The 26,749-nt window shown below is 39.7% G+C and overlaps 1 protein-coding gene across 2 annotated transcripts in view; it reads right to left on the minus strand.

The window, feature by feature from the left end:
• Positions 1-15,537: 15,537 nt before the first annotated feature.
• The window catches only part of UBE3D (ubiquitin protein ligase E3D), a 76,187-nt gene continuing 64,975 nt past the window's right edge, over positions 15,538-26,749 (minus strand). For both annotated transcript variants that reach the window (XM_057369548.1, XM_057369537.1), the window contains one exon: positions 15,538-16,461. In XM_057369548.1, the coding sequence (XP_057225531.1) occupies positions 16,441-16,461 (21 nt within the window). In that variant the 3' untranslated portion in view covers positions 15,538-16,440. The remainder of the gene's footprint in view (positions 16,462-26,749) is intronic.

A 26,749-nucleotide genomic window follows, 5' to 3' on the forward strand; every position in this document is an offset into this window, starting at 1 on the left:
AGCCTGTCTCCTAAGCACTTCCTGCTTGCCAGCTTTGGTGGCTGCTTGCATTTTTCCCATCCCTGTGACCCCCAGGGATGCAGTTCCAGTAGGGCTGTGCACAATGTGGGCTTTATAATTCCTGATAATTCCACGGGGCTGCTCCACCGGCCCCACACACCACAGCATTCCCCTTTCATTTGTCAAGCTTGCTTTCAGTGTGCCCTCAGCCTTAAAATGGTTGCTAGGGAGAGCTGCTTTTTGCTTGGGAAAACAAAAARAGGAATGTGAAAAARGCTGGGTAAATACTTAGGTGSATGTGTTATTACATCTATGCCTTTGTGGCCTTSCTTTGGAAATGGCAGCAATAATTCCCTTTGCTGCTTTATGAATTAGAAGTCAGAGTAAGATGTTAGCAAATGTTCTGACATAATTGCTGGWAAAATGCTTGTACCCTCAGCAAACCAGGAGCTGCTCATGGACAAAGAAAGAAATGCAGAAAGATAAGCTCACTCTTATCACGGGGGTTTGCTCTTCCTAAGGGGAATAAGAACACAGCATGACTCAAGGGCACGGGTGACAAATTCCCACAGGATCACCGGGATACAGATACACTCACCAGCATCCTGCTAAGAGCCCTCATTGTGTGACTTCCCCTCCTCGGCTCCAGGTGACCCCATCCCCAATTGCCTATTAGGGCTGTGGYAGCCTTCAGCAAGGAACATTTTGTTTTTAACTGAGTACTTTAATGCCATCTGAGTTAAAGAAAAATCCAAGTGGGAACATTTATTTACAGCATCCAAAACAGACACTGCAGTAACAAGGGTTTTAAAGCATAATATAATAAGCAGCCTACTTAAAGAGAAAATATAAAAGGTCCTTTTTACCCCATATCCTTCTTATTTGCTGCAGGTAGTCTTCTGACATGTCAGAGATACTGTCTCCCTGCATGCCATGTGTCACAGGCTGCACTCGTTAGAGAAAAACCTTTCCTCCATGCCACCATCTGTAACTAATCTTCTTTCCAGGGGCTCTGAGCAGATTTAATTTTTCCTCTAGAAACTTTCTCTCTTTCCATCTGAAACTTACTTCCTTTTAACTTACTCAGCAGATGATCTTGACACTTCTCCAGTTAAATTAAGAAGTCTCACTTCTCTGGAGATGCAAATGTCACTTTGTCAGAGCAGCTGTCATCCCCTGTACTTCACTAGCCAACAAGCACCTTCTTGACTGAGTGCCACTTTACCTGCTGAACCTTTCCTTCCCTGCTACGGTGACTCAATTGCTTTTCATATGAAGGTGTCTCCAGGCACTGAAGTTTGCATTTAAAATGAGTTAGAACATTCATAAATACCCTTGGCAAAAACATCCAGTGCAACAAGCGAACACAGTCATTATCATCTCTTGAATGAGATGGTAATGCTGGGCTTAAGGCAAATGAAGGAGACAGAGAGGAAAGACTTTCTTCCAAACATGCCATGAAAACATCACAAAGCATTGACAAGAGAACAGCTTTTGGCACCTGTAACAGATATTTTCCTGAAAAAAATGTCATATTTTCAATCCACATTAACTCCCTGAGGAACRAGAGGCAAATACAAATAGCAATGCAAGGGAGAAGTCCAAGGTATTTTGCATGTACACTTGAATAAGGGTCAATTCTATTTCAAGAGTCAGCTCTCGGGATGACCCGTTTCCTTTAAGGCTTTCTATATATTTCTGGATGGGATGACAGGGAATGACAATGGAGCTGACAGCTCTATTAGTGCAGAAACAGGACAGGAGAAAGCTGTTGTATCACCTGTGAATAATGAGCTGGATTTAGGAACGCAGCCCAGATTCTTGCAGGACAAACCACAATGTGACAGGTTAGTGGTAGATGAAGCAGCACAACCTGAGGACTTCTTTTATACCCAGGGCCTTTAACAACATACATACTATAGACTGTGCAAAAGAGGCAGGACAAGTCCTGCACAAGAGCTCCAGGGTCAGCAGAAAGCAGATTTCAGTGACCTGCAAAAGGCTTCCTGGGCAAACCATTAAGCAAGGTGCTGTGTGTGGAATCTGTCCAGTGTTTTCCCTGGCAGCACTCCATCCAAACACACCTGCAGGTCAGGTTGTTTATTTCTCACCTTTCCCTTCCCACTCGCAGCACTGCTGTGGGGTCTGGAGTTAGCGGCTCCAGTGGTGCAGACAGAGATTTTGCCCCAGGCTCTACACCAGAATCCTTCCTTAGTCTCATTACAATCAAGCAAGGAAAGACAGGAGTTGCAGGGATGAGCCAGGCTGTGCCCCACACCCTGGGAAGCTGCAGGGATGGGGGTAAGCCCATGTGCAAAGACATCAGTGTGTGATGATGCAAGTTACACCAGAGTCCAGGTCAAGGCAGGTGCTTGCCCACAGCCAGGAAACTCTGTTTGGRATTACTGCTTTTCAGTGAATCCAAACCAATGCTGTTTTACTCCTATTAAAACATGCACTTGAATTATAACAAGCAACTCAGACAAGGGCTGTTGCTAGGCTCATCTAAAACACTGTGAGTTGCTTTTTTTTTGTTTCTTCTTGCTCGGTTGTAGAAATGTTCTTCTCCCAGGTTGTTCCAGAGAAATGCTTAGCTGAAGAAATTGCTTCCTCATCTTCCTTTTTATTTTTTTTTTTTGCCTGTGAAAAGAATTGTAAATAAAAATTGAAGAGAAGAGGGGGAGAAATATAAAAGTAACAAAACCTGAAATTATTTTTGTTTCCATCCTGAGATGTTATTGAAAATATAATTTAGGGGGAGGGAAAAAAAGTGGAAAATAGCCAAGAGAATTGATATATTCCAATAGATATCTAGTCCACTAGTTTTGTGGAGGAGGTTTTTCATAGAAAGGTTTTAAACCTCTTTTTATTATGCATTTAATAGATGGCAAAAGTCAAGAAGGGATAAAAAAAAAGGCATCCTGTTATGTGCAAACACAGAGACAGACACACAATAGGCATGGGGACAATATTGTCTGCCATATTCCTAACCCATATCTTTGTCAGTGCTGCAAGAGAGTGAAAATCCCTATAGGATTCTTTACATTCTTTCATGTAACATCTCTCAGCAGCTGTTCTCTCCCTGCATTAACACAATTCCCAGCACATTAAATAATAATAAAAAAGTTATTTCCATTGTTTAGCTTACAACTTAAGCCCAAAAGACGCAGAAGGGTCTTCATTTGTGAAATGGTGAAAATAAATTTAATGGGGAAGCAGGAGATGCTACTAGTTACCTTTAAACTATTCTCTTATTGGATGTACTAAATATACTTCTCAAACTTACTTTCAGATGGAGAATATTGAAAATTGCTGTATCTCTGCAGAGAAAAAATGTGCAAAAAATTGCATGTCAGCCTGAGAACAGCAGATATGGAAAGTGTTCCATGGGACTAGAGAGTGACAAGAAATTCAGAAACTGCCAGGCATTAATGAGGTGCATTGATTTAATTAGCCAGCATAACATCATTTATCATGGCAACCACAAGAGACGAGCCCAAAGCAGYGACTGCTTGAAGGTCACACTCACAGGTAACTTTCCTCTCACACCAATGTCCAGCTGTAAAGACCTGTTCTACCCAGGCTRGGAAAGAAGTCACTGAAAGACAATTTTGAAAAGCTTCCACATTAATAACAAGGTGATACATGCTGTAATCAGGTCYATTCAACTCCTTAATAATCTGCAATTTCTGGATTCCAAATGTTTATTGGACTTAAATGTGGGAAGTAAACAGTAAGGACTAACTTTAGGGTGTTATCCTTAATAGAGTCAGAATCATTAAGTTTTAGGACATTTTTTAGTTTTATAACAGCACATTCATGCCTGTCAGTCTTTTCTGCCTCCTGTGCCTGCCTGTTCATTATTCAGGACAGAACTTAAATAATGATGAGGCCCTGAAAGAATTCTCAGTAGCAAAAATCTTCATAAAGGCTCATTTATGGTCTCAGCTACATAGGGGTAAGACTCAAGTACCCTGATGAAGTGAAAAGAGCTCCTGGGGACACATGCTAACATAAATGGGGACTTAATTTGGCCCTAAATTAGAAACCATTTGCCAGCTGGGAGCTCAGATACCCAACAGCATTCAGTGCAGCCCCTCTGACACTGGATAGTTTCCAACTGGAATTTCCTTACATTAATGKGTAAATTATTATTAATTTTTAATTCCCTTTTTTTATGCAACTTTCTTTTTCATTTTCTTACTTACAAAGCATTTTACAAACACATACAAAGTGTTTTGCAAGTGATTATATTTGTTTCAGTTTTTAAGCAGTGCATGGGTCTGTTAACCTTTCCTATGCATGAGTTTCTTTAATTGAAACTCCTATTKTTAAAAAAAGGCAGAATAGGACCCAGGTTGATTAATTTCCTCATCCACCTTCCCACCAGAAASAACTGGAAAGGCAAGCCCAGGAGCAGATACCTTCCATACCTCCTCYGTGCTGCCTGGAAGCTCAGCTTCACCCCTGATTGCATGAATCCTCAGCCAGGGGAATTTCAGATAGAGTGCAACACCGTGAAACTTTGCAAAGCAAAATCCCTCCTGAGTTTCATGGGGTGGGAAAATGTTCARCACTGGTACTGACAGAAATTACAATCATTGTGGGGTTGGACTCAGCTGCAGGGACTACTACTTGTGCACCTTTTGGATATCTGCGTTGAACAAGGATGTTGGACATTGAACCCACTCACAACTTTTTCAGCAAGTCTATTTCTGCTGTATTTAAACTGCCTTTGCAGTTTCTCCTTGGTTGCACAGGAGAACCAGTAAAACGGCTTTTTTCTGTTGCAGAGAGAAAGGGATGTTATGTTATTCTGCCTCTGTTATGTGCAGAACATGAGCTGAAGTCTGGTTCTAATTCTCCCTTCATCTCCTTCACCTCTTGCTTGTTACCTTTTAAAGTTTCCTTTGGGGTAATTTAAAACATATTATTTTTGAATTTAGCACAGCACTAAAGGACCATTTCTAGCACAAAATGGCCAAAGTAATTGCCCAGAGAAGCTGCTGTCACTTTCAGAGGTTAGAGGGCTATGTTCCTGCTGACAGAAGAGACACAGGCTGCACAGACATCAGAGTATTTGCGTGGTGCAWGAACAGCATGAAAGGAAAAAGTCGAGAGAGTAGGGCTTTAGTGAGAATACAGGCAGTCATCAGGGCTCACTGGAGGAGTCCAGCTTTTAGCTTTCTACCATTTTTCATGTAGTATTTGCTGTTAGTCCCTGCCTTACTCTCTCCTCAGGTGCTATTTCTCTTGTGGGGTACAAAGTAGCAAGGCAACATTAGCAAATACATGAAATTTTGTCAGATATTGTCTGGGGGGACAGGACATTTCTCTGCCTGCACCTCTGTTAAACCTTCCTATATTACATASCCTTCCTAATGACCTGTAGGATGTTCAGCCCAGCTGATATGATGAAACTCAGATTAAACAAAAATAGCACACACTTGAGAAATCACCTCTTTATGCTTCCATCAGGGGCAACTCGGATGGACARCATCCCTCCCAGGTCTTAGCAGCTGCCTGTAAAAGAAGGGACACCCCTGACAATTTTTCAGAGCATCTAAAGTGCAATTTTCTACTTCAGAAAAGGGGTCTCCTAGAACACCTTGTAAAGAAAGGACTCTGCCTGCTTTTGCAGGGCAAAATGTTAGATCTGGGTGTTAGACTGGAGTTACATCCAACCCATGCTCCTTTATATGATCTAGGAAATTCCAAATCTGTGACCAAAGCAGCACACATACTGCATAATCCTTTTAATCAAACAGATGGATTAGGACAAAACAAGTAGCACATGTTTTAAGAAGACTGGATATTACTCTGGGAGAGTATAAATGTGCTACTGCAGTTCAACAAAAAGCAGAATTTCCTAGACTTGCATGAACTATTGTCTCTTCGGCTAAAATAGACCTGCAGTCTCTATTTGCTGAAGAAACCCAACTGCTCTGAGGAACTCAATGAAAGAACAACTGCAACTGCGACAAACACCTTGGGATCTTGAAAAACACAGGCAGATTTCAGCTGCTGTTAAACAGCGCAGAAATAAAACAGCAGTGAAACTAWTAAATAAATACAAACAGGTTTAAGGTGTCCTCTTCAGAAACACTATGGCATAAGTTAAGGATCTGAAGATTTGCTCTGACATACCAGGAACCTGTACAAGTACTTCCCCATCTCCCCTGTGTAAATGCTTCACTTCTTGTTCCTGGMTACATAAATCAAAGGCGGGGTAAAYGCATTACGAGTTAAGARAAGGAAATAATATGATCTCCTAGMAGACACTGGGAGCAACAGCTTTCCACTTAGGTGCCAAAATCCCACATGACTCTTAGTCTGGAACAAGATACACCTTCTTTAAGAAACAGTCTGTAGCAAATCCGTATTTCATGTACTAAATGCTTGACTGCTTACCCCAAAATTCATCATCTTTTAACATGTTTCTCCTCATAATATCTCTTTCAAGACTAGACTGGGCTTTTCTCTCATTTTGTAAGCACAGATGAAAGACAGAGCTACAGATGGGTACAGATGCACAAAGAGGAACTAAGTGTCCAAATCCCAGAGTGCCAGCCACACACTCCCAGATATCCAGTTACACTGGGCAAAAGCCATTGTGCTGAGAGATGGAAAAAATCTCAATTCTGATATAATCTGAAAGTGAAGAAGGGTGGGCAGAGTCCATATAGATGCTCCTGATACGTAAAAATTACCTCAGTCTAGAGGATACACCTGAAAGGGGGAGAGAAATACAGCACTGACCACATTGTCCACATTTTGTGCTCACAAATCAGTTTTCTTTTGACAGGAYTCATTTTTCACAGCAGTATCTCTGTCTCCAAGCCTTTGCCAAACAGTTATAACTTCATCAGTGCATTTGGGGATACATTTAACRAAATTGCCTTTTGCAGAAGTGAGATGGTACAAAAGAAATGCCATTCTGAAAAACAACCACACAGAGAGAAGGAGAAAAGCTATCTCGAAAAACTAGTGAATATGGCCCTCAATTTCCTAATAAAATGCCCCAGTGCGTTGTTGCTTGCCTATTATTCTCTATATGAATTAGAGGAAAATAAAATTACCATAATTTTGCAATGTGTGCAACACCATTTCATTACAAGGAAAAGAAGCTAAAATTGTGCTTTATTATCACCAAATTATATCAGGATTAAAGCTGCTCTAATGTGACCTTTGATCTTGAATTCTTCATGAAATCAGATGCACAAGATACTGTTAATTGACACAGTGAGSCTGGTCCCTGAGGTTGTTTCAGATGCTTTATCTAAACATGACAATCTCAGAATTCCTTAATGCTTTCCTCTAAATAATCAAAAAGATTTTCATACACATCAGCAAACACACCCATGCTTAGATTGTGTGAACAAAATTTCCAGGAAGAAAATATTAAATGTAAATGTGCTTGTGACCCTTCATGCATTACTCTATCATCTTTGCTTAGAAGATCATATTAAATTAATTACTAATAATAGCTTGGGTTACCTTCTGGAGCTTGTACATATGGCATTCCTTGTGCATGCATTAAGCTAATAAAGAACATGATACGTTTTAATGTACAAACCATATTGGTAATCTGCAGAAACTCCTCATTCATCCAACTTTCCCCTCATAAAGCCAGGCTATATTTGAACAAGGCTARCTTGACATAGGTTGCTACTTGAACTGGGCTTAAGCAAGACAAAACATTTCTGGTTGGTGRTGGTAGGCAGAGGAATGCAGAGTATGCTGCCAAAAGACCAACCAGCCTGTGGCTGATCAGTGTAGCCTACATCTGAGAAACACTGTTACTGACCAGGCAAAAACTGTTTTTATACATAGTTTGTAGATAAAAAAGTTCCTTTCAACTAGATTTGAATAAAGCATGTTAGTGACCTAACACCTGCTGTCTCATGGGGCATTGAATCAAGTCATGATCCCAAAGTCATCTCTCCAAGACGCCTGCAAACCCGGGCTCAGGACAGCTACCACACTTCCCACAAGAGAAAAGCTTTTCACAGTGACCTCTTCACATATGGAAAGACCTCACACAGAAACTCTGGAGCACAGCAAACCCAAACACTTTCCACTCCCAGGCACACCTCTGTCACTCACCTCTTCTATCAGAGTCACCAAGAAGGTTGTACATTTAAAACACACAGACGAGCGTGCTCACCCCCACAAGTTCACAACAGGCGCTTTGCAGCTCCTTTCTGCACAGAGGAAGGGTGGGTCACACTTACGAGGTGCCACCGGTGTCACAGAAAGCACCAAACTGCTCCGGCACGGCAGTGATGACAAACTCCCACCACGCAGAGTGACGGATCTGGAGAAGTCGCAGTTAAAAAAAGCTTGCACAGGATATGGTGCATTATTATTAGCCCAGGATGTAAAGAAYGTTACATATGGAAAAAACAAGCACAGATCTGTCAAAGGTCTGTCAAATGTCTTTTTGAAAGTTTATACACTCAGGCAGRAGAAGTTTGAATCTCACAGGCCCTGTTTGTAGCCACATTGTTATCAAAGCTGTAACATCAAGCACACAAGCCCAGACCTCCAACATTTTCCATTAATAACACTGGAATATGACTCTTGTCCTCCTCCCAYTACTATAACTTGGTCTCAATTTGTCATCAGGGTGTGTTTGGTACTCACAGCAGAAGGGATGGATTTTAACACTGTTTTTAAAGGATAATTTGGTCATTAGAATCACAATTTTTTTTTTGTGCCAAACATTAAAATTAACAAACCCCTCTGGAACAAAACAAAATAAAACATARCAAAACAACCCCAAATRGATCAGCAACTCAGTGCTAAATAAGAATGASATAATCTGCAACTTTTACCTAACAGCTCAAGGATATAATACTCCAACACCCCTCTACCACAGTTGGGGGACTCCATTCAGAGAGCATTTGTCTTACATGCATGGTCAGGAACAAATATTGCCCAGTGAGTGTCAATAACAGCTGGAAGGGCTGATCCTGCCTATAGGTCAGTCCTAGCACAGGGCTCAGGAGATCCTGACTCCTGCTGAGGTCTGAAATGAACTTCCAAGGCTCAAATCCTCAGCAGAAACCTGAAAGAGAAGTAACTGGATTGAGGGGATAGTAGTTCTGCCTATAAGCTAGTCTTATTAAACATTTTCACCAGTGACCATAGCRCAGTGACATGGTCCACTAGAAATGTTATAAGAGCACTTGCTGAAGTGACAGTCAGAAGCATCATAAATAAAGATGAGGATCAAGAAAACTAAGGAAAGGATCAACACACAAAACATGAGGTCATGCACTTATGAAATAATTGGATTCTTGTGCCAGAGAATAATGGCATTCCTTAGGACTCCACAGCTGGAAATAGAARGGAAGAAGAGCTGGGGTGTTTGCAATGACCAACCAGAGTCCTGCAGATTTGAGAAAAAAAGAGAGGCACTCATGAATGTGTGAAGTGAGGTGTTGCCAAATGAAAAACATAGCATTAATGTCTCCTTGCTTAGATGCACCCCTCGTGCACAATTTGCTCACTCCCACACAAGGGAGATTAATTCAAGTGGGCACAGACACAGAATYTGGTAGAATGCCAAGCTTATCTCTGGGAATGAAACCATTAATAAATCTAACAYTGAGGAGAGAGGATTGTTCCCTAAGGTTTAAGAACCCTGGAAGGAAGCTGCCTGTATTAAAGAATGCTGTTGGCACTATAGCCAGGGATACCCTTACCTCCGAAATCAGAAGATTCCTATCAGAAGAATGAGACTCTGGGTCAGGTTTTCAGTAAGGATAGCAGGACAAAAAAAAACACCAAAAAAAAAACAACAGCAACAACAACAACAACAAAAAACAAAAAAAAAAAAAAAAAAAAAAAAAACTAAAAAACAAAAAAAAAAAAAAACCAAAAAAAAAAACCACCCCCCAAAAAAACCCAAAAAAACCTCACCAAAAAAACCACAAACCCAAATCAAACCAACTTATCAATTTTGGCTGCATCAGGATATGCAAGTAGTCATATGAGACAGAACCATGTGGAAAAGTGCCATTTATAACAAGACATTGAGTTTAAGGGTTGGAAAATTCTTATAGGTTCTGAATTCCAGCTCTTTCAGAAATGCTTTTAAATTATGTTCTATGGCCAAAATAAAAATTGTTAATTCTAACAATGTAACATCTGCCTAGTGGAGTAAGAGCYTTCCCAACCCTGCTCAGTCCAGCCATGCTCCATCCAAACTGGAAGAGACAAAAATCTACTTAAAATGTGAAATGATACCCTAAAAAACAAATAGCCCATGTGAGGTCTTTTTTTACTTACTAGTCTTCTGGTAACTGTAACAACAAATTGCAATTAGTTTCTACTTCAAAGAAAAATTGTCTACATTTGGTGACAGGTAATATACTTCTGTGTAAATGGTAACTCTTGATAAGCAAGCGTCAGAATCTAGAAGCGAAAGAAGATAGAGATTGTAATGCATGTATTAATAAATCCACAGGTAAGTAGAAATATTTGCAAAATATATCTGCCTTACTGTRCAACAAGATGTTCTTTTGCATTCATGTTATCATTGAAAAAAAACAGGCCAGGAAATATGTCATAGGAAATATGTCATATGTCATGTTTTCATTTGCAAATTATGATGCCAATTCCAAAATCCCCAGCTTACCGAAATGTTTCTTTATATGCCTGTTGCAATGTAAAAAGCACTTTTAGGGACACAATAAATGCCTGCTGCAGGCAGGTTGTTAATATGTTTTCCCTCTCAGCATCTCACAGAGCCCTCTGCTGCGAGATGTTCCCTGTTCTCTGTGGGRCTCATGCCTTGTTTACCTGCCTGAGAACTGCCTGAGTGCCGGAGCTGTGCTTGCTGGATCGGAACAGACCCTGCTCTTTGTGCTCCCGAGATAAGAGGCTGCAACAGTCAAGCTGTTTTTGTGCATCTCAACCACAAAATATGATCTTAATAATTACTGTGGATCTACTAAAACAGCAAGTCCTAGCTTCTTCACAATAGCTGTAAATTTAAAAGGCGCTCTTAATTTAGTGCTTTTTCATCTTGCTTCACATGTTTGAGAATATTTATTCCAATAAATTCACAAAACTGCCTTTCAGCAACAAAGCACAAGCTGTAAATCGTCCCATACCTCAGTTTTCTTTCAAAGCTCAGACAAAGGATTGTTCTTGCCCTTTTCATACTATGTCCACATAAATCAAAGCCTGGTAAAGGACAAGTCAAGTAATCTGAGCAAACAGCCTACACTAGCTTTACAATTGGATTGTTGCATGTCATGCTTCTCATTAGTCACAGATAGAAACCAGAAACTTTTGACGAGGTTGACAAAGAAGTTGAGAGCAGAGCCACTGCATCATGGATATATCAAAAAGCCTGTTAATCTAGGAGGCCATCATACAGAGCTGATAGAATGCTGACAGAATTCCTTTCTTCCCTCTTGTTTTATAGCCAATGTTCCTTCTCTRCAGGAAGGACACTCGTGAGCTGTGCGGAGCCCTATCATTATGATGGTTCAGTGATGGAACTGACTCCATGTCTGTCCAGATGTGTTCTCATGCTTTTCTCAGAYGCAGTCAGCCTTGTTTCTATCTATGTGCCAACTCAATTCCGTATTCTGGAACAGGACTGAYAGGGGAAGTCAAGAGACTTCGTCCCCCTCCTTTTACACTGAACATGGTTGGCTGATGTAAATTGGCAATGGCTCCATTAAATTTGGGACGGCTACATCACCTTTATCATCTTTGATGGTTCTATCCTTCATCTGTGTAACTCAGTTAATRGCCACACAGGGACTTTTTTCCCAGCTGCACTGCTGAGAAAATGACCTTGTTGCTGATAGAAAAGTTGTGAGTCTTCTGATACAATYCTAGTTTTAGAAGCAAGGAAACACACGTAGCCCAGGCCATTGGGGTTGTAATAACTTGGTGTCAGWAATGAAGGTGTAAAGGCTGTTTCATGAGTCCCTCGCTGGTGGTGCTGGCACAAGCACATGGTAGAGCCCATCTGCAGCTCTGCCATCCTGCCTGCACTATGAAAACCCAGTTATCACAAAAGAAGGTAAATAAAATGCTTTGCTGTCTTGAGTATGTGATTAAAAGCACGTAAGATAGACTTTAAAATGCTTTATATTTTGAAATAAACAGTTTTCTACTATTTTCACTGATAAATTGATATTCATATATATTACCATCAAATATAAGCAGGTAGAAGAACAATCTATCACTAAGAGCACAGAACTGACCTGCACAATCATGTGTGATACAACTGGATGGGAACGAAGCCTGTGGCAGAGAGACAACAGCATTACTGCCATGTTCAGAGAACACCAGCCAAACAYACTGAACCACAGAGCCGTGGGATCTGCACACAGCAATTGCTGTCCACAATAAGAAAAACGTCAGGCTTTAATGTCACACTCAGGTATTAGAAAACATAAATGTTGCTACTACATTTGCAAGAGTATCTGCAAAATTCCTGGTATTCTGCGAATGTGGCTGAATGCTCCATGGCATCTGCTGTGACGCAATCCAGCCTGCTCTGAACAAATAAACCGAAGCTGTTTTCAAAAGACAGAGTTGCTCAATGTCTCCATAATTTGTCCATCTGCAGATTTTGCAGTGCCTCTATGACAGTGATTCAATRGTAGCAAGAAAACCCATGGAAGTAAAGCGAAAGGAATGAGGTTGATGAGCTACAGCAGTACCTCAAACAAGTTACCTGTCATTTATAATGGAGCACATTTGGCCAGGAGACAAATGATAGGACACAAAGCCTAAAATTGAAACCACAAAGCGATGTTCTGGAGAAATGAAAATGAAGGAAGCAAAACAAAAAGAAAATTACTGGAAAGCATTTGCATTTATTTAAACCCAGAATGTCTGAGAGCAGAATCATCTATTGTCAATTTTAATTAAAGTTGTTCCTTACCTAYAAAAGTTTCTCTGCACAGAAACGTAAGATGGAGCTAAGCTGGAACTTGYCCTTCWTCTCACAGGGTAAGGTCACTACAGYTCTCTGATTAACYTATTTGTTACTATTATTATTCAGTTTATCCTAACCTGCTCTAGCAGGGATTTAAACTGAGCTAGAAAGCCACCCTAATTTTGGAATTAAAATAACTCARTTTGGTATGACAATTTACTATCCCAGTGAAATGGCCACCCTTTCCAAAAACAAACAGCAGGGCCTGCACAAATATAATTGCCCCATGACCCATTAAAGACAACAACAATACTGTTGTCTCTTGTTGCTAATGGCAARTACAGTACTGGTCTGACAGASGAGCATGTTTTCTGCACCACAGAAYAGTCAGATTTATAATCCAATAACATATTAGAATTAAAGCTGGCATTTTAATATCTTCTTGGTGCCATGCAGTATTTGGTAACTGCRCATTAGGAAAGGATGCACATCTCAGTTAATCTGAGTTGGGGACTTCCTGACGTCATTGTTTATTATTGCCACTTCAGGACTAATATCATGCTTGCCACTTCAGAAAGCAAAAATTAAGACAGCTTCTGCAGTGAAAAATGCAGACTGAAAGAGATGAAAAAGGCTGGGGAGAGAGGACCAGTGACAAAAACTACCAAATGTTTTATAAGGGCACAGCTTCTAGGCAGCCTCTATCTTGGTGCTTGCTTTTCCATCTTCATGGAGATACTGTCTGCACTCTTCAAAACTAAACAATTTTTCTGTTATGTTTGTATTCAAACATGATATTTAGGCTAGACTAAGATGTACCTCTAACTCTGGATGCAAAGCAAATAACACAGTAACCAACTGTACTTTGCACTTGCATTACTTCTCAAAATGCTGATGTCAATAAGCAAACAACAAAACAAAATAATGTTCTACAGAGAGAGAAATGGAGGCAAGAGCAGTGATAGGCAAAGGTCAAAAAAGAAGTCATGTGGGGAATTCAACAGTCTTTCTGAACCTAAGTCCATTTCTTACAAGAGCCCATGGTTCACTGCAAAGATAACAAAGGCCAAGTTTTGCTTTTATAAAGCAGAGAGATTGCAAGAAAGTGTCAAATGAAGCTGTCACACCTCAAATCCAGTACTGGCTCAGTAGGAAAGGTGACATAGAAATAGGAGGGGAGAAAAAAAAGCCAATAAAGTTGTCTTCAAAGACAGGAGTTCTGAATAACATATTGCCTGATACTTGTGAGAGAAGASAATCATTTATTTTCTGAACATGGCCAAATAAATCTAATTTCAAATGGAAACACATCTGAGATAATTATATATTATCATATGTAGCCCATTATTTTCCAGTGATGTTGACAGTTAAATGTCAGTGGAGCTCTCAGAGCTAGAATCAAGGAACAAGAAAAATGACACCRAAAGTGTCAAATTGCCCTGCCCCTAGTACAGACACAGACAGGCAACTATGGCCATTGGGAACACGGGAACAAAAATGTCCCCAAAAGGGAGGGCAGCTGGAACAAAGAGATTTATTTTTTTTTCTTTCAGGAATTTCACAACTTCTACTTCCAGTTCTGGTGGGTCAACACTGGCCAGGTAAGCAACCATCCAGCTACTCACTCATGCCCTCAGTCCTTTACCTGTCTGATGAGGCAGAGAACAGAAAAAAAAAAAAAAAAAAAAAAAAAAAAAAAAAAAAACCAAGAAAACCTGTGAGTTCAAAGACAGTTTAATAAATGAAGAGGAAAAAAAAAAACAGATCAAAAGAAAAAGGGACCACGTGATGCAAAGGCAGTAAGTCATCACCTCCCACACACAGACCAATGCTCAAGAATTCTCTGAGCAACCACAACTTAACAGAGGGCACAGCCCTCTCTCCCTTTCTTCCTCTACCACCACCTTCACTGCTGTGCCCCTCCTAACCTCTTACAAGTCTGTCTGCTGGGGAAGGTGCTTGCAGAGTGGGCAATAAGAGAAAGTTCAGCTCCAGCCAAAACATCCATGTTGGAGCCACTGTTGGAGCCACAACCACAGCACAGCAAGCGCTGCCATGAGCAGTGTCAGCCCCACCCCAGGCAGACCCAGCTCACCAGAGCACAGGGTAAAAATGAACCAGGAAAAGCTTCAAGCATACATGGGCAGAGGAAAAGCTGCTAAGAAATTTAATGGTTACAGAGCACACTCTGCACTCTCTCTCACAGTGCACTCCTGTAGCATGATGCGAGCCATTAGTTCCTAGAGGTGAAAGATAATCCAAACTGGGTAGGGTTGATTTGTGTTTCATGTCTGAAAGGGCTCTTCCCCCCAAAATACTCCCAATGAAATGTCTGTGCTCATCCTTCTGGAACCACATATGTTACCAGAGGCAGATTAACCCTTCATGGCCACAGTATCAAATGAGACAGGACACAACAGAGATTGAACCTCAGCAGCATAAAAATTCTCTGACTTAAGTTTGCTTCATACATGCATTTAAAGAGGGGTCATTTAAAGAGGCTGGAAAAGATTTTAAAGCTGGAATATTCCACTGTGATATKAATGATTTCCCTCTGCAAATTGCTCAGTCATACTCTGGAAAGCTGAAACTGTCACAGAAATTAAGCAGAACAAATGGTAAACTAATTTAAGAAAAAAATATTTTATTCATAAAATGACTCAACATTGGTGCATAGACAAAATATCTTGGAGCTAGATAATTTAGTCCCTGAATACAAAAGTCAGAATAATTTTGTTCTTCCTTCAATACCGAAAAGTAAAATAATAACAGAAAAATTATATCCAGACTGGGTGCTGTGAGGCCCCAGCTACCTGTCCAACACTTTGTAGGATCACTTCCTACATTAGGATCATATAATGAGTAAAGGGAATGTTAACTTCCCTTGAAATACTACTACTAATAATTATTCCAAGTAAACATAAAAACCTTGATGCTCCAAAACATTATCAATTTTAAAAAAATATGATGTAGCAATGCAGAAACTGTCTTCCTTCACTCTCAAGAGGTAAACCTAAATGCAGAAAGAATATACATGATAAACATGTACTTTTTACAAAAACAGATTTTATGTTTCAAAATTGGACCTCTAACTTCACCAGAAAAAAAGGAAGCAAAAAACTCACATTAGTATCCATGATATTTTAAAATATTTGCTACCAGTTGTGAACTTTCCTAAAGACATACACATTGCTATCAAACACTGATAAAGGTAGTAGAAGATAGACAGGAAATTTCCTTTTGTCAGTGAAGRCATCATAATAGTCAGCCCAGCTGGATGTCAGAGGGGTGACAGGTAGGTCACTCTTAGAATGACATGCAAGAATGCWCTGATACAAAAGTCAATTCTGCCTTTGGTTTTGAAATACATTCAGATATGAAGAATACACACACCCCCTCCAAACGCCCATTTTCTTTTGTACTGCCAGTGGATTTTCTTCTAGAAGTCACACCATTGAAAGTTATCTGTTCATATTTCCGCTGAAAATAAATCTAACAATAGCTTCAAACACAGGTATCTTTGTTCTTCACATCTTCAAAAAGGCAACCTATAAAAGGAAGCAAAAACAATACTGTGATTAGTCTCCACATTGCAGGTAAAAAAAATATGCTTCTTTGTATCAACAGAAATTATATATTATMATAATCTTTTGACTTAATAACACASTAAKGCAATGAGAAAACAGAGGCTGTATTTGAAAGCAGTGTTACTTTCGCACTTCTTCTCTACCTAATATGTATCCTAAAAATTCCCAAACTTTCTCTTTTCGCTCAAGCACTGCCAGGTGTTACAGAATTAAAACTTTTATTTTCCCCAGAATAACAAAGCACAAAGTATTTATCTCATCTAACTTAAAAAGCTATTTGATAGTATTTTGAAACTAGCTTAGATGAACACTTTGATACATCCCCCATTTTGTCTGAATATTAWTTTGTTTGAGCAGCGTTGTCAATGTAAGTCAAATTCTGATTCCAAAGACACGATGAAAAGTTCAAAGTCATAAAGAAAAATGCCTCACCAGGAACCAAAATCCTACCCAAGGGGAGAAGGTAAATACTTGTATATGATCAGAAGATAGCAAATGATGTATCTCTTCAGTGCACTAAGTGAACTGTCTACAGCTCTTTAGAGGGAAGGTGATCTATCAAATACAAGAGACCKACAGGATTTCTGCTGCCCCAAACTCATTTGTTCTTGGTCACGTGCTTGCTGCAGTTTCTCCTGTATGGTTTTTGTTTTGTTTAGCCTTGTAAAGGATCTGCAGGATACTAATGCAKAAAGTTAAGTCAGATGACTGAAAATGTCATGTACAGATTCTTATCTGCCAAGGAGATTGCTTCACATATTTTTTGCTGATTACAAAGACAGCAAAACAGATGGACAGATGCCATCACAGAAGGGCACAAAAACAAAGACAAAAGAAAACAAATGACTACCAAGTTACACAACTGCCTTCTGAAAATATACAACCTGTTTCTCCTAGCCAATGAAAAAGATACAAAAAGGGCAGACACTTTCTCTTTGTTCTCTTCAAGAACTTTCAACAGTCACTTAAGTGAAAATTAAAATTACCATCAATTACAACTTTGGATTTTCAGAGCTGACCCTCAATGACCACGTAGTGGACGCTGTGACTAAAGAACTCACATAGCATCATCAACCAGAAGGTATTGAATGCAAGCATAAAATACCACTGAGTGTTCAGAACAGAGGATAAAACAGAGTTAAAACACTAATTTTGGATCCAGGGCCCAAAGAATGWTTAAGAGAGAGTTATATGTCTGCTATAGAGGGTGTAAGAAAAAAAAASGSMAWTTTTTAACATATCTGAGGTGCTTCTCAGAGAATCAGTCACACAAAGGATTCCATGCCTACCTAACATGTCTACAAGGGATAAATAGGACATGAAATAACAATTATTGGTTAAGAATTAAAAAAAAAAAACATGCAATCTCACTCCCTGAACACTCTGTTGCTACTCCAAGGCTAACAGCAATAACCCAGTAGAAAAAATGCAGTTACTGCATGGAAGGGTTTGTACATATAACAAAACTGGGATYCCAGAAAGCTTCCACATTTCCAAATCATTCTTTTCTTCTTCYAAGCTGGAACTAAAATTCAGAAACAAAACTTTTCATGTCTTGTATTAAACATAAGGAAGAAATTCTGTAGTGTGAGATGGTGAGGCACTGGAACAGGCTGCCCAGAGAAGCTGTGGATGTCCCATCCTCAGCAGTGCTCAAGGCCAGGCTGGATGGGACTTTGAGCAATCTGGTCTGGTGAGAGGTGTCCCTGCCCATGGTGGGGGGTTGCAACAAGAGGATCTCTAAGGTTCCTTCAAGCCAAACCATTCTATGATTCTATGATTCAAAGAACATTTTCAGAAATGCCTATAGGCAAAACTGGTAGGCAAACAGCTGGCTGGCCAGAGTGGAAGTCAGCCTGCTTTCCCAAGAAAATCTCATCACACTGACACATTCCCACAGAGTGTTCTCATTCAGCTCCATCGGCATTTTCCAGCAGTAAGCTGCTACATCAAAATAATTTCTGTCATCTCAAACAACGGGTGCTGTAAAAGCCAKAGACTACTCATCATGTAGGGATATTTATCCACTCTGCCAAAGATTCCCACCCTCAAAGACAAAAAATGAAAGCAAAATCAATATGCTTGTCACCTTTCTCATGATTTAGTTGCTCAGATGRATAGAGACAGATACATAATTATTAGCAAATGTAAAATCTTCTCTCTGTGGAAAAGTCGTAAGTTATACAGGCTGCAGATGAAAACCTGACACCAGTCAAATCAAAGACAAARCTCACATTGACTTTAACAGTGTGGGAGATTTGTCCTTGCATTACAAGGAAAAAAAAAACCAGAAAAATCAAAAAAAGCAATAACCATACACAAGCTTCAAAATTTTAAGCAGATTTTTCTACCTGAGATTGCAGACTCCTTYGCTACATAATTCTGAAGTGCCATCAGAGTGGATATATTTGTTTAATTTGACTGCTTGCTATATTTTATAACGTATGAAATACACTTTTCCTCTCCTTTGAGAGGGTTATTTGCAACATGTTTCCCTAGATTGCTAGGCTCTCCTACTGCCCAGTAAACTGAAAAGCAACAAAAGGAATAATTTATCACTGTCTGTGTTTATATTTACTACTGATGTGAATGAAAAGAGCACATTAGATCATCCCTATAGCTGACATAGCCAACAAAAAAAAAAAAAGGATAACACATGGAAATCATAAACCATTTAAAAAAACACCTGCCACCCATGAAAACACTTGAGAACAAAATCAACTGAAACTAAACCACTTATGAAATTTCACCTTATCCAAAGTYCAAAATTAAGCACATAAAATATTCCTTTCTTATACTGTTACTGTAGCTACAGTTGGATCTCTACAGAGCAGTAAACTGTATGTTCTACCTAGTAAATGAATTATCATAGGTTGGAGAAATGAGACCAAGTGGTTCTCCCCCAGTTTTCCATCTATTAGGATACCTTCTCTGCAAGACAGACAACTACTGACCTCTTTCAGCTTTAGTAGCAATGCTTTCAGCAAAGCCTGCACATCCAGTACTTCACTGCTACAAGTGCATTTTGAAAGAAAAATAATGTGCCAAACRGTTATCTCATCTCCAAAGTAAGGTTTATCACTAAATTCAGAATAAAAGTCAGTTCACTAATCAGTTTTTCTTATTGACCTTACCTCAGCACACTGTCCCCTTCTTAAAGCACTCAGGATAGTCAGTATTAAGAACAATTTATGTGCTCTATCATCCATATTGCTGTGACAGGRGACATTGTTTTTTCATTTCCTCTCAATTATTTCTGAAGATTTTAATCTTGCTCTGTCACAGAGTATCAAGTGCATCTCAGCTCTCTACCCCATTATTTTCCACAGAACCAGRAGTTGCTAAGACCTCCTGATAATGAACAAACACAAACTCCACATTTTCAAACATTTTAAGAGACACCAATACAGAGGGAGCCCCAGAGCACTACAGACATTTGAACAATAGCTATACTTTAAAAAAATGGCTCCTTCAGTAAACAGTGAAGCAGCAGCAAGTTTGTTAAAAACTCATGGAACCAGGACAAGTTAAGAAATCCAGGTTGAGATGTTCCAATTTTAGAGCTGTGCTCYCTTGGCTTTCTCAGGAAAATCATAGAATGGTTTGGGRTGAAGGAGATCATAAAGATCATSTAGCTCAAATCCCACTTGCTATGAGCAACCTCGTCTAGCGAAATATGTCCRAACACCAAGGAGTAAAAGGTGAAAGAAAACAGTTTTAAYTTCAGAAAATATTWAAAARACTATGRAGAACTAACAAATTTAGGAGATAAAAGAAGGTGGTTCCAGGCAGCTGAAGCTGGTGGAAAGAAATCACCCTACCAAGCGCTAACAYTGGGTGAGCAGGCAGAGTGGATGACTGCTGTAAGAGAAGTAGGAGCATGATAGAAGGAGCTAAACAACATATTTCAAAGAAATACCATCTACAAATCAGCTAAGCAAGGGAAAAGCAGCTCACTCTTTGAATCAGCTGCAAGAACCAGAACAGGAGCTAGACCCTTACTTCCACAAAACAAGAAATGATACATCAAAAGTTGCATTACCATGTTGTAACACAAGCTTTGATACTTGTTATATTTTTCCTTTTAAAGGAGTCTAAGTGAATGGTGCACAAAAATCCCTACGCATGTCTCTCAAAGCTGACAACGAAGAATTCCTAATACCTATGTCTCTCCTAAGAGTTAAACAAAAGTATGTAGAAGATACAGAATTTYTCTWCAGTTTTAGAGAGGGAATTGTACTTCTGTTTATTCCTGCATAATTATAAAGGAAAATAGTGGGTTGAAAGTAGTTATGTATGCTTSGGTTTCAGCAGAAGAAAATGAACCTATTAAATCTCTGAATGCCTCCTGAAATATGACTGCTGTGGGTTTTTTTTTTATTGCACAATGAAGAATAAAACAACACCAGGCTGAAACCTGAAGCTTAAATGTATAAAAGACATTTTACTGTTGTCTTCTTTGAACATTAGAACAATTTTTAAGCACTACCACACACAGTTCATAATGCCACATTGTGTTTTAAAAGAACACAGCTTACATGGCTATCTTAAATCATATCTACTGCAACAGACAGACTGTACATAGACAGATACCCAGGCTTTAATCCTGCACATGTGCTGGTGTGAAATCAGGCGTGATGAAATGACTGCAGAGGAAACGTTGATTACAYACCAGCAAGGCTACAACCTACAATCAACATCAAATGCTGTATTTATTTCCACTCAAGGCTGACAGGTAATCAAGCAATGCCATACCATCCATGTGCACAGGAACAGAATAACCTTCCCAAAAAGACAAGGACAGCTGTGGGCAGACCTCTGCTCCTAGATCCAGCTGTGCTGAATGACACTAATCTCACAGGCCCATCGTGTCCCTCTGCTGCAAGTTACCATTACTCTCTTCCCCACAGAAGACCACTTCTAGGTTTCTACCTAGTGTTGGTGAAATCAGACTGATACACCGAACTCTGGCCTCTGGTCTGCACTAAATTGATGGATTTATCMTAGAAACAAGAAAAGGAGGGCTTACACAAACAATTCTGCTGGCAGATCACAGAAGGGAGAGTGATAAGCTGAGAATAGTGGTTTTTTACACATGTACAGTTTGGATTTGAAAGATAACGTACACCTAAAGCTCAGATCAGTCTAATTCACACCCAAATTTATATTGCCACCAAACTTCAGGCTAGCATTAAGTGGTATGGTCTAAGGTTTAATAACTACAGCTAGTACAACTGCTTGTGTGGTTGCAATTATAGTCAAYCAAGATGCCGTATACACAGAATACMCTTCTACCTTGAAAAARTAATTARAGAAAGTGATATAAACACATTTGTGTGAATATAACTGAACCTACACATCCCTTATGCCCATATTTAATAATGCACTGATACTGCTCCAGGGACAATGTGCATAAAYAGACAGAGAAGGCCATAACCCTGCCTGACACATTTCTCACTCCTGTAAAACAAAGACAGATCAGCGAGTGGGTGGATTAAAGCATCTGTACCATGTCTAGGTCCCAGCTCTATAAATATTTGATTTCTGATAAACTCCACAAGAAGTCTGGGGTTGCCGTAGGTGGTGAAAAGGGACAGAGGAGTCAAAGCACTAAGGCCTTTCCCAGATGGGAAACAGTATCCTGCCTTTCCTGAACCACCACCAGAAGCAGTGACAATTTATAACTGTTACCATTACCCTGAGCATTAGCAACTATTGGCAATGGCTGATTACAACAGCCCATTAAGTCTTAAGAGTTTACCTGCCCACCCACACCACACAGTTTTATATATTTGTTCTCACCTAACTATCTGGGATCMAGTCTGCTGATGCACAAATAACCTGTTCCAGAAATACATTTTGGCACCAGTGTGAATGAATGGACACAAAGCAGATGGCATTAGATGAGCAGAGACGTGAGAGAACATTAACTGCTATATTTACACTCGCTCCCACTGAATCCAGAGACCCATAAAAAAGCAGCTGTCTTTTCCAGACTTGAATGTTACCAAGCTGTTGCATATTATTATCTCTGGGGCGGGGATAGCAAAGGCATTTTTAGAGGAAATTGGAGAGGAAAGCAGCATGTTCACTACTAGAAGAATGAGAGAAGCCAGAGAAAGAATCAGAGAAACATTATTGTCAGAAAAGACCTTCAAGATGATTGAACCCATCAATCATTGAGATGACTCTACCTTGACAGTACAGTATTTACTTGCCCCAGGAGGGCCTCCTGATAGCCTGCAAACTCACTGGCTACACTCCAGCAACAAAGCTATCCTCTGTTACACTGATCTTTAGTTATTTTCTTTCTGTACTCCAGGCTCTTGTGATAACAGTAGAACTTTGGGTCACCGGGTGCCTGTTTCTCCTATGGCACGAAGGTCTCTTGGATGCTCCAATATCCCTCCACAGCCCATCAATGGCAGCCACTTACCATGTCAACAATAATTGTTTCAGGTTCTCTCACACAGGGAAAGTTTCCCAACATGCTTCAAATGCCATGCAGTGAGAACTCTTGTTTTGAGTATGCAACAGAACATTAAAAAGTGTTTTATCCAATTAACCCTTCTTTCGCAATTTTGGCCTAAGAAAACCAAGGAAACATCAGCCTCTACTCATAGCACCATAAATTTGTACCACAAGTCTTAAATATTTTACTATAGAAAACAAAAATTTTGAACAAAAATGTTTCTAGAGGAATATGAGTACCTTGAAATGGTCACTAAAACAATACTACAATATTACAGATTGACAGAACAGATACAATTGTACAAGCCAAGTTTCAAATATTTGATCAAATAACAAAACCAATGTATAGGGTCAATCTAAAAGCCTACATGACTATCACTATCATGCTTGAGTTCCAAAGGAGACAGAAACTAAAATACATGCAGAATACTCTCTCAGCAAAACACAGCAGCACTGTGCAGCAGAGCACTGTGTCATGAAGGCAATAATGAAGCCAAGAGAAGCACAGATTGTAGAACCATGCTATCCTGATGAACTAAAACCTTGCAAATTGGGTTGAAGAATAAAGTATGTGGAATGCCAGCTTTGCAGTCTGACCCACCAACCCCTGCTCAGATTTGGGTATGGAGGAGGGGATACTCTGTGATGGACTCTAACCTCACCCACTCCACAGGAGATCAGGGTCATATACCTGCAGGGAATTACTCATCTCAATGAGTATGTGCTTCAAACAGCTTTAAGGTTTTAGGGGAAACATAGTTTTGGTCAGTGCTATGCTATCCCAGAAGCAGAGGAACAGAGATGGCTACAAAAGTTGAGGAGAACCTAGCTTCAGCAGACCAATCAGCTGAGGAGTCAGATTCCCCAGAACAACTCAGAGAAATTTAGAAGATTAGAACACCACTCTGACAAACCACTTCTTCTTCTGTACAAGCTAGAGCAAATGTGAAATATAACCAAAACAACCAACCAGAAAGAGAATCCCTTTCATTCAAACTCTAGTGGAATTAATTTCAACTAAAGCAAGGGTTTCCTTCTTTAAATGTGATTTCTCAATCTGGTAATGTACCCCCAGGATTTAAGAAATAAACCCATCTATAAATCAACGTGCATTCTTTCAACTTAATCCTTCCTAAAGTATTAATTTCCTATAATAATGAAGCTAGATTTGAAATGTGACTGAGATAAACGACAAAAAGCAAGAGATTCCTCCAAAGTATCAGGCTGTGCATGTGCACTGCAAGCTATCACTTGGCTATTGTTAACAGTTGCATGCTGAAACTTGCCAAAGCTTTAGAGAGAAAACCATAGACAGTTGCAAAAGCAGTAGAAAATAAATCCCTGCATGTTTTTACTTGATATGAAGATAAGCAATTCTTTAAAATTTTAGATCAAGTGCTCTTTGTGTGAAAAAAGGAAAAGGCTTTTTGGGTTTGTTTTCTTTCAGGATGAGATGGCCATTAATCTTTTGTCTCTTTACATCTAGAAGCCCCAAAACTTCATGGCTTTATTTTGTTTTCTGCCAAGCCTCCCTCATTAGCCTGTACTATCTTTCTTTCCACTGCAGATGTTACTTCTTGTGGTACCCATCATTAAGACAGGCACAGAAATAGCAGTATTGTTTACCTTTRCTAGTCTTACTTTCTTGAATCTGAACCATAACAGGGGATGTTACTTSGTACTGATGTTGCATTGCAATTACCGATACAAAGCAAAATAAGCTACAAACCTCAAGGAATTCAGGATTTTCTTAGTCAACACCAGATGATGTTTGGTTTTTACTGTAGTAATCACCACACCAAGCTTCAAACTAATCAGGCAATCAGAGCAGGTCATATGTTTCTGCATCAGGCAGTTTTAAACTGCTGTAGAAAAGACATTTCCCTAAGCACATACATGCATGGGCAATTGTGAAACACAGGTTATCGTCAAACAAATGAGACACTGCAAGCTGTGTCAATTCACTGCATGCTAGCTGCATCCTAAAGCAAGAAATGTGAAGAAATCAGTGCTTGGCAGCCTGATCTGAAACACACGATGCAGCTTCTATAACTTGTTAGCCTTGCTGAAAGGTGTGGCACAAGGCTGAACTGGAAGCGGATGAGTCTGCCACCCTTTCCATGCCCTGCACTCCAGTGGGCCATTCCACCCTCACACAGTCTGCTGTCACAGCAAGACCTGCTCCCACATGATTCCCTGAAAGCAATGTCACTCCAAACCTTTGCTCTCTTTGCAGTTCTCATGCCACTAGATTTCTCTGCACTCTTGGGAAGCCATTTCAGCTGATCAGAATWGACAATATACTGCTGTATCTTCCCCAAAAAGGAAAAGAACAGACACACTGCTGYTGCTGCTGCTGCWGCATTCAGYAATTGCACCACTTACAATATTTCAGTAATGAATGAGAAGATGAAGAAAGCTCAGAACAAGGCACTATGAATAGTCTGGTGTCTTATAAAAGAAAGGTCTAAACAGAGCATTATATGGATTTATTTTGTTGACCATGAAGCAAATTAATTGCACCTAATTCCAGAGAGAATAAATAGGGTCAGCTAAGTGGCCACATAGTCTCTCTTTAACAGTGAATTGAACAGATTTAACAGTGAATCTCCTCTYTCAAAATTAATCTGATAATGGATGGTGTATGTCAGTGTGAGATCACAGCACACTATGCACTTCTGTCTTTGATTAGATGCTGGCTTACCCAGATGTGTGATGTTCTGGTCATTTGCATGGCTGTTGCTCTCAATTAGATGCTCTTAGGTGATATTCACTGCAACAAAATTTATGAAGTGTCCTATCTCACCAAAATACCCACTTCAATCTTWTTACGCCTTAAAGAGAAGGAAGTGCTAACATATGTGAAAGAAAAGAACTGATTTTAGGTCTTTACTACACAGTAACACAAGCTGAATTCTAAGCTAGCAAATGTTTCCTTTTCCTCTCCTTTKATCCATGAAGTACTGGAGGACACTCTAAAAACACAAAGGTGATTTTCAAGTGCTGCATCATCCAAACCAGAAAAATGAATAACATAGTCTTCTATTACCAGCTTARTTTTCCAGCTCAAATGATCCCTTCACCACAAACTAACGTTTTCTCTATTATTTGCTATTATTGAACCATTCACCACTGTAACTCAAATCATCATTCTCCTATTTTTAACACTGCCCTTAACAATTTTTTCTGACTCAAATCAATCCTTCTCCCTTAAACCCACACAATACACCTTTCATCAGRACTTACCTCCAGCCTGTACTATGTCAGATACAGTGCTGTAGGAGATAAAGTCTTGCTCACAGTTTCTCCAGGAAAAGCAAGATTACTACAAAAATAGTTATTTGTTTCCCAGCTGCAGCAGCAGGTAAAACCTAGAGGCCAGAATCYCCTTCAGGGCCTGGCTGGAGTTTCTTGCTTGTGTTTCCTGCCTGTTTTTTGCTTGTGTTTCTTATCTTTTTTTCTCCCATCAACTCCCTTGCCCTTTATAGGAGAAAAGTAGCAGGCAGAAGAAACATGGAAGAAAACATGGTGGAAAGCCAAAGAGAACAAGGAACAGAACTGGAAACCTAAGAAGAAAGGAGGAGAAAGCAGCATATCTTGCTAAAAACTGAAGTGTAGGCAAGCATTTGCACTAAATAAAACAGATGTAATTGGGATGGATTATCTAGGCTATCACACAAGCATCAACCAAAAAAATTATTTGGGTTTCCCTCACWCTCACTGTAACCCTCAGTGTAATAGCTATAGAGTTATCTCCACAATTCAGCACTGGCAAGAC

This window comes from Malurus melanocephalus, unplaced genomic scaffold, assembly GCF_030028575.1.
Source record: "Malurus melanocephalus ecotype Western Australia unplaced genomic scaffold, MMel_1.1 scaffold_4, whole genome shotgun sequence".
Taxonomy (NCBI): domain Eukaryota; kingdom Metazoa; phylum Chordata; class Aves; order Passeriformes; family Maluridae; genus Malurus; species Malurus melanocephalus.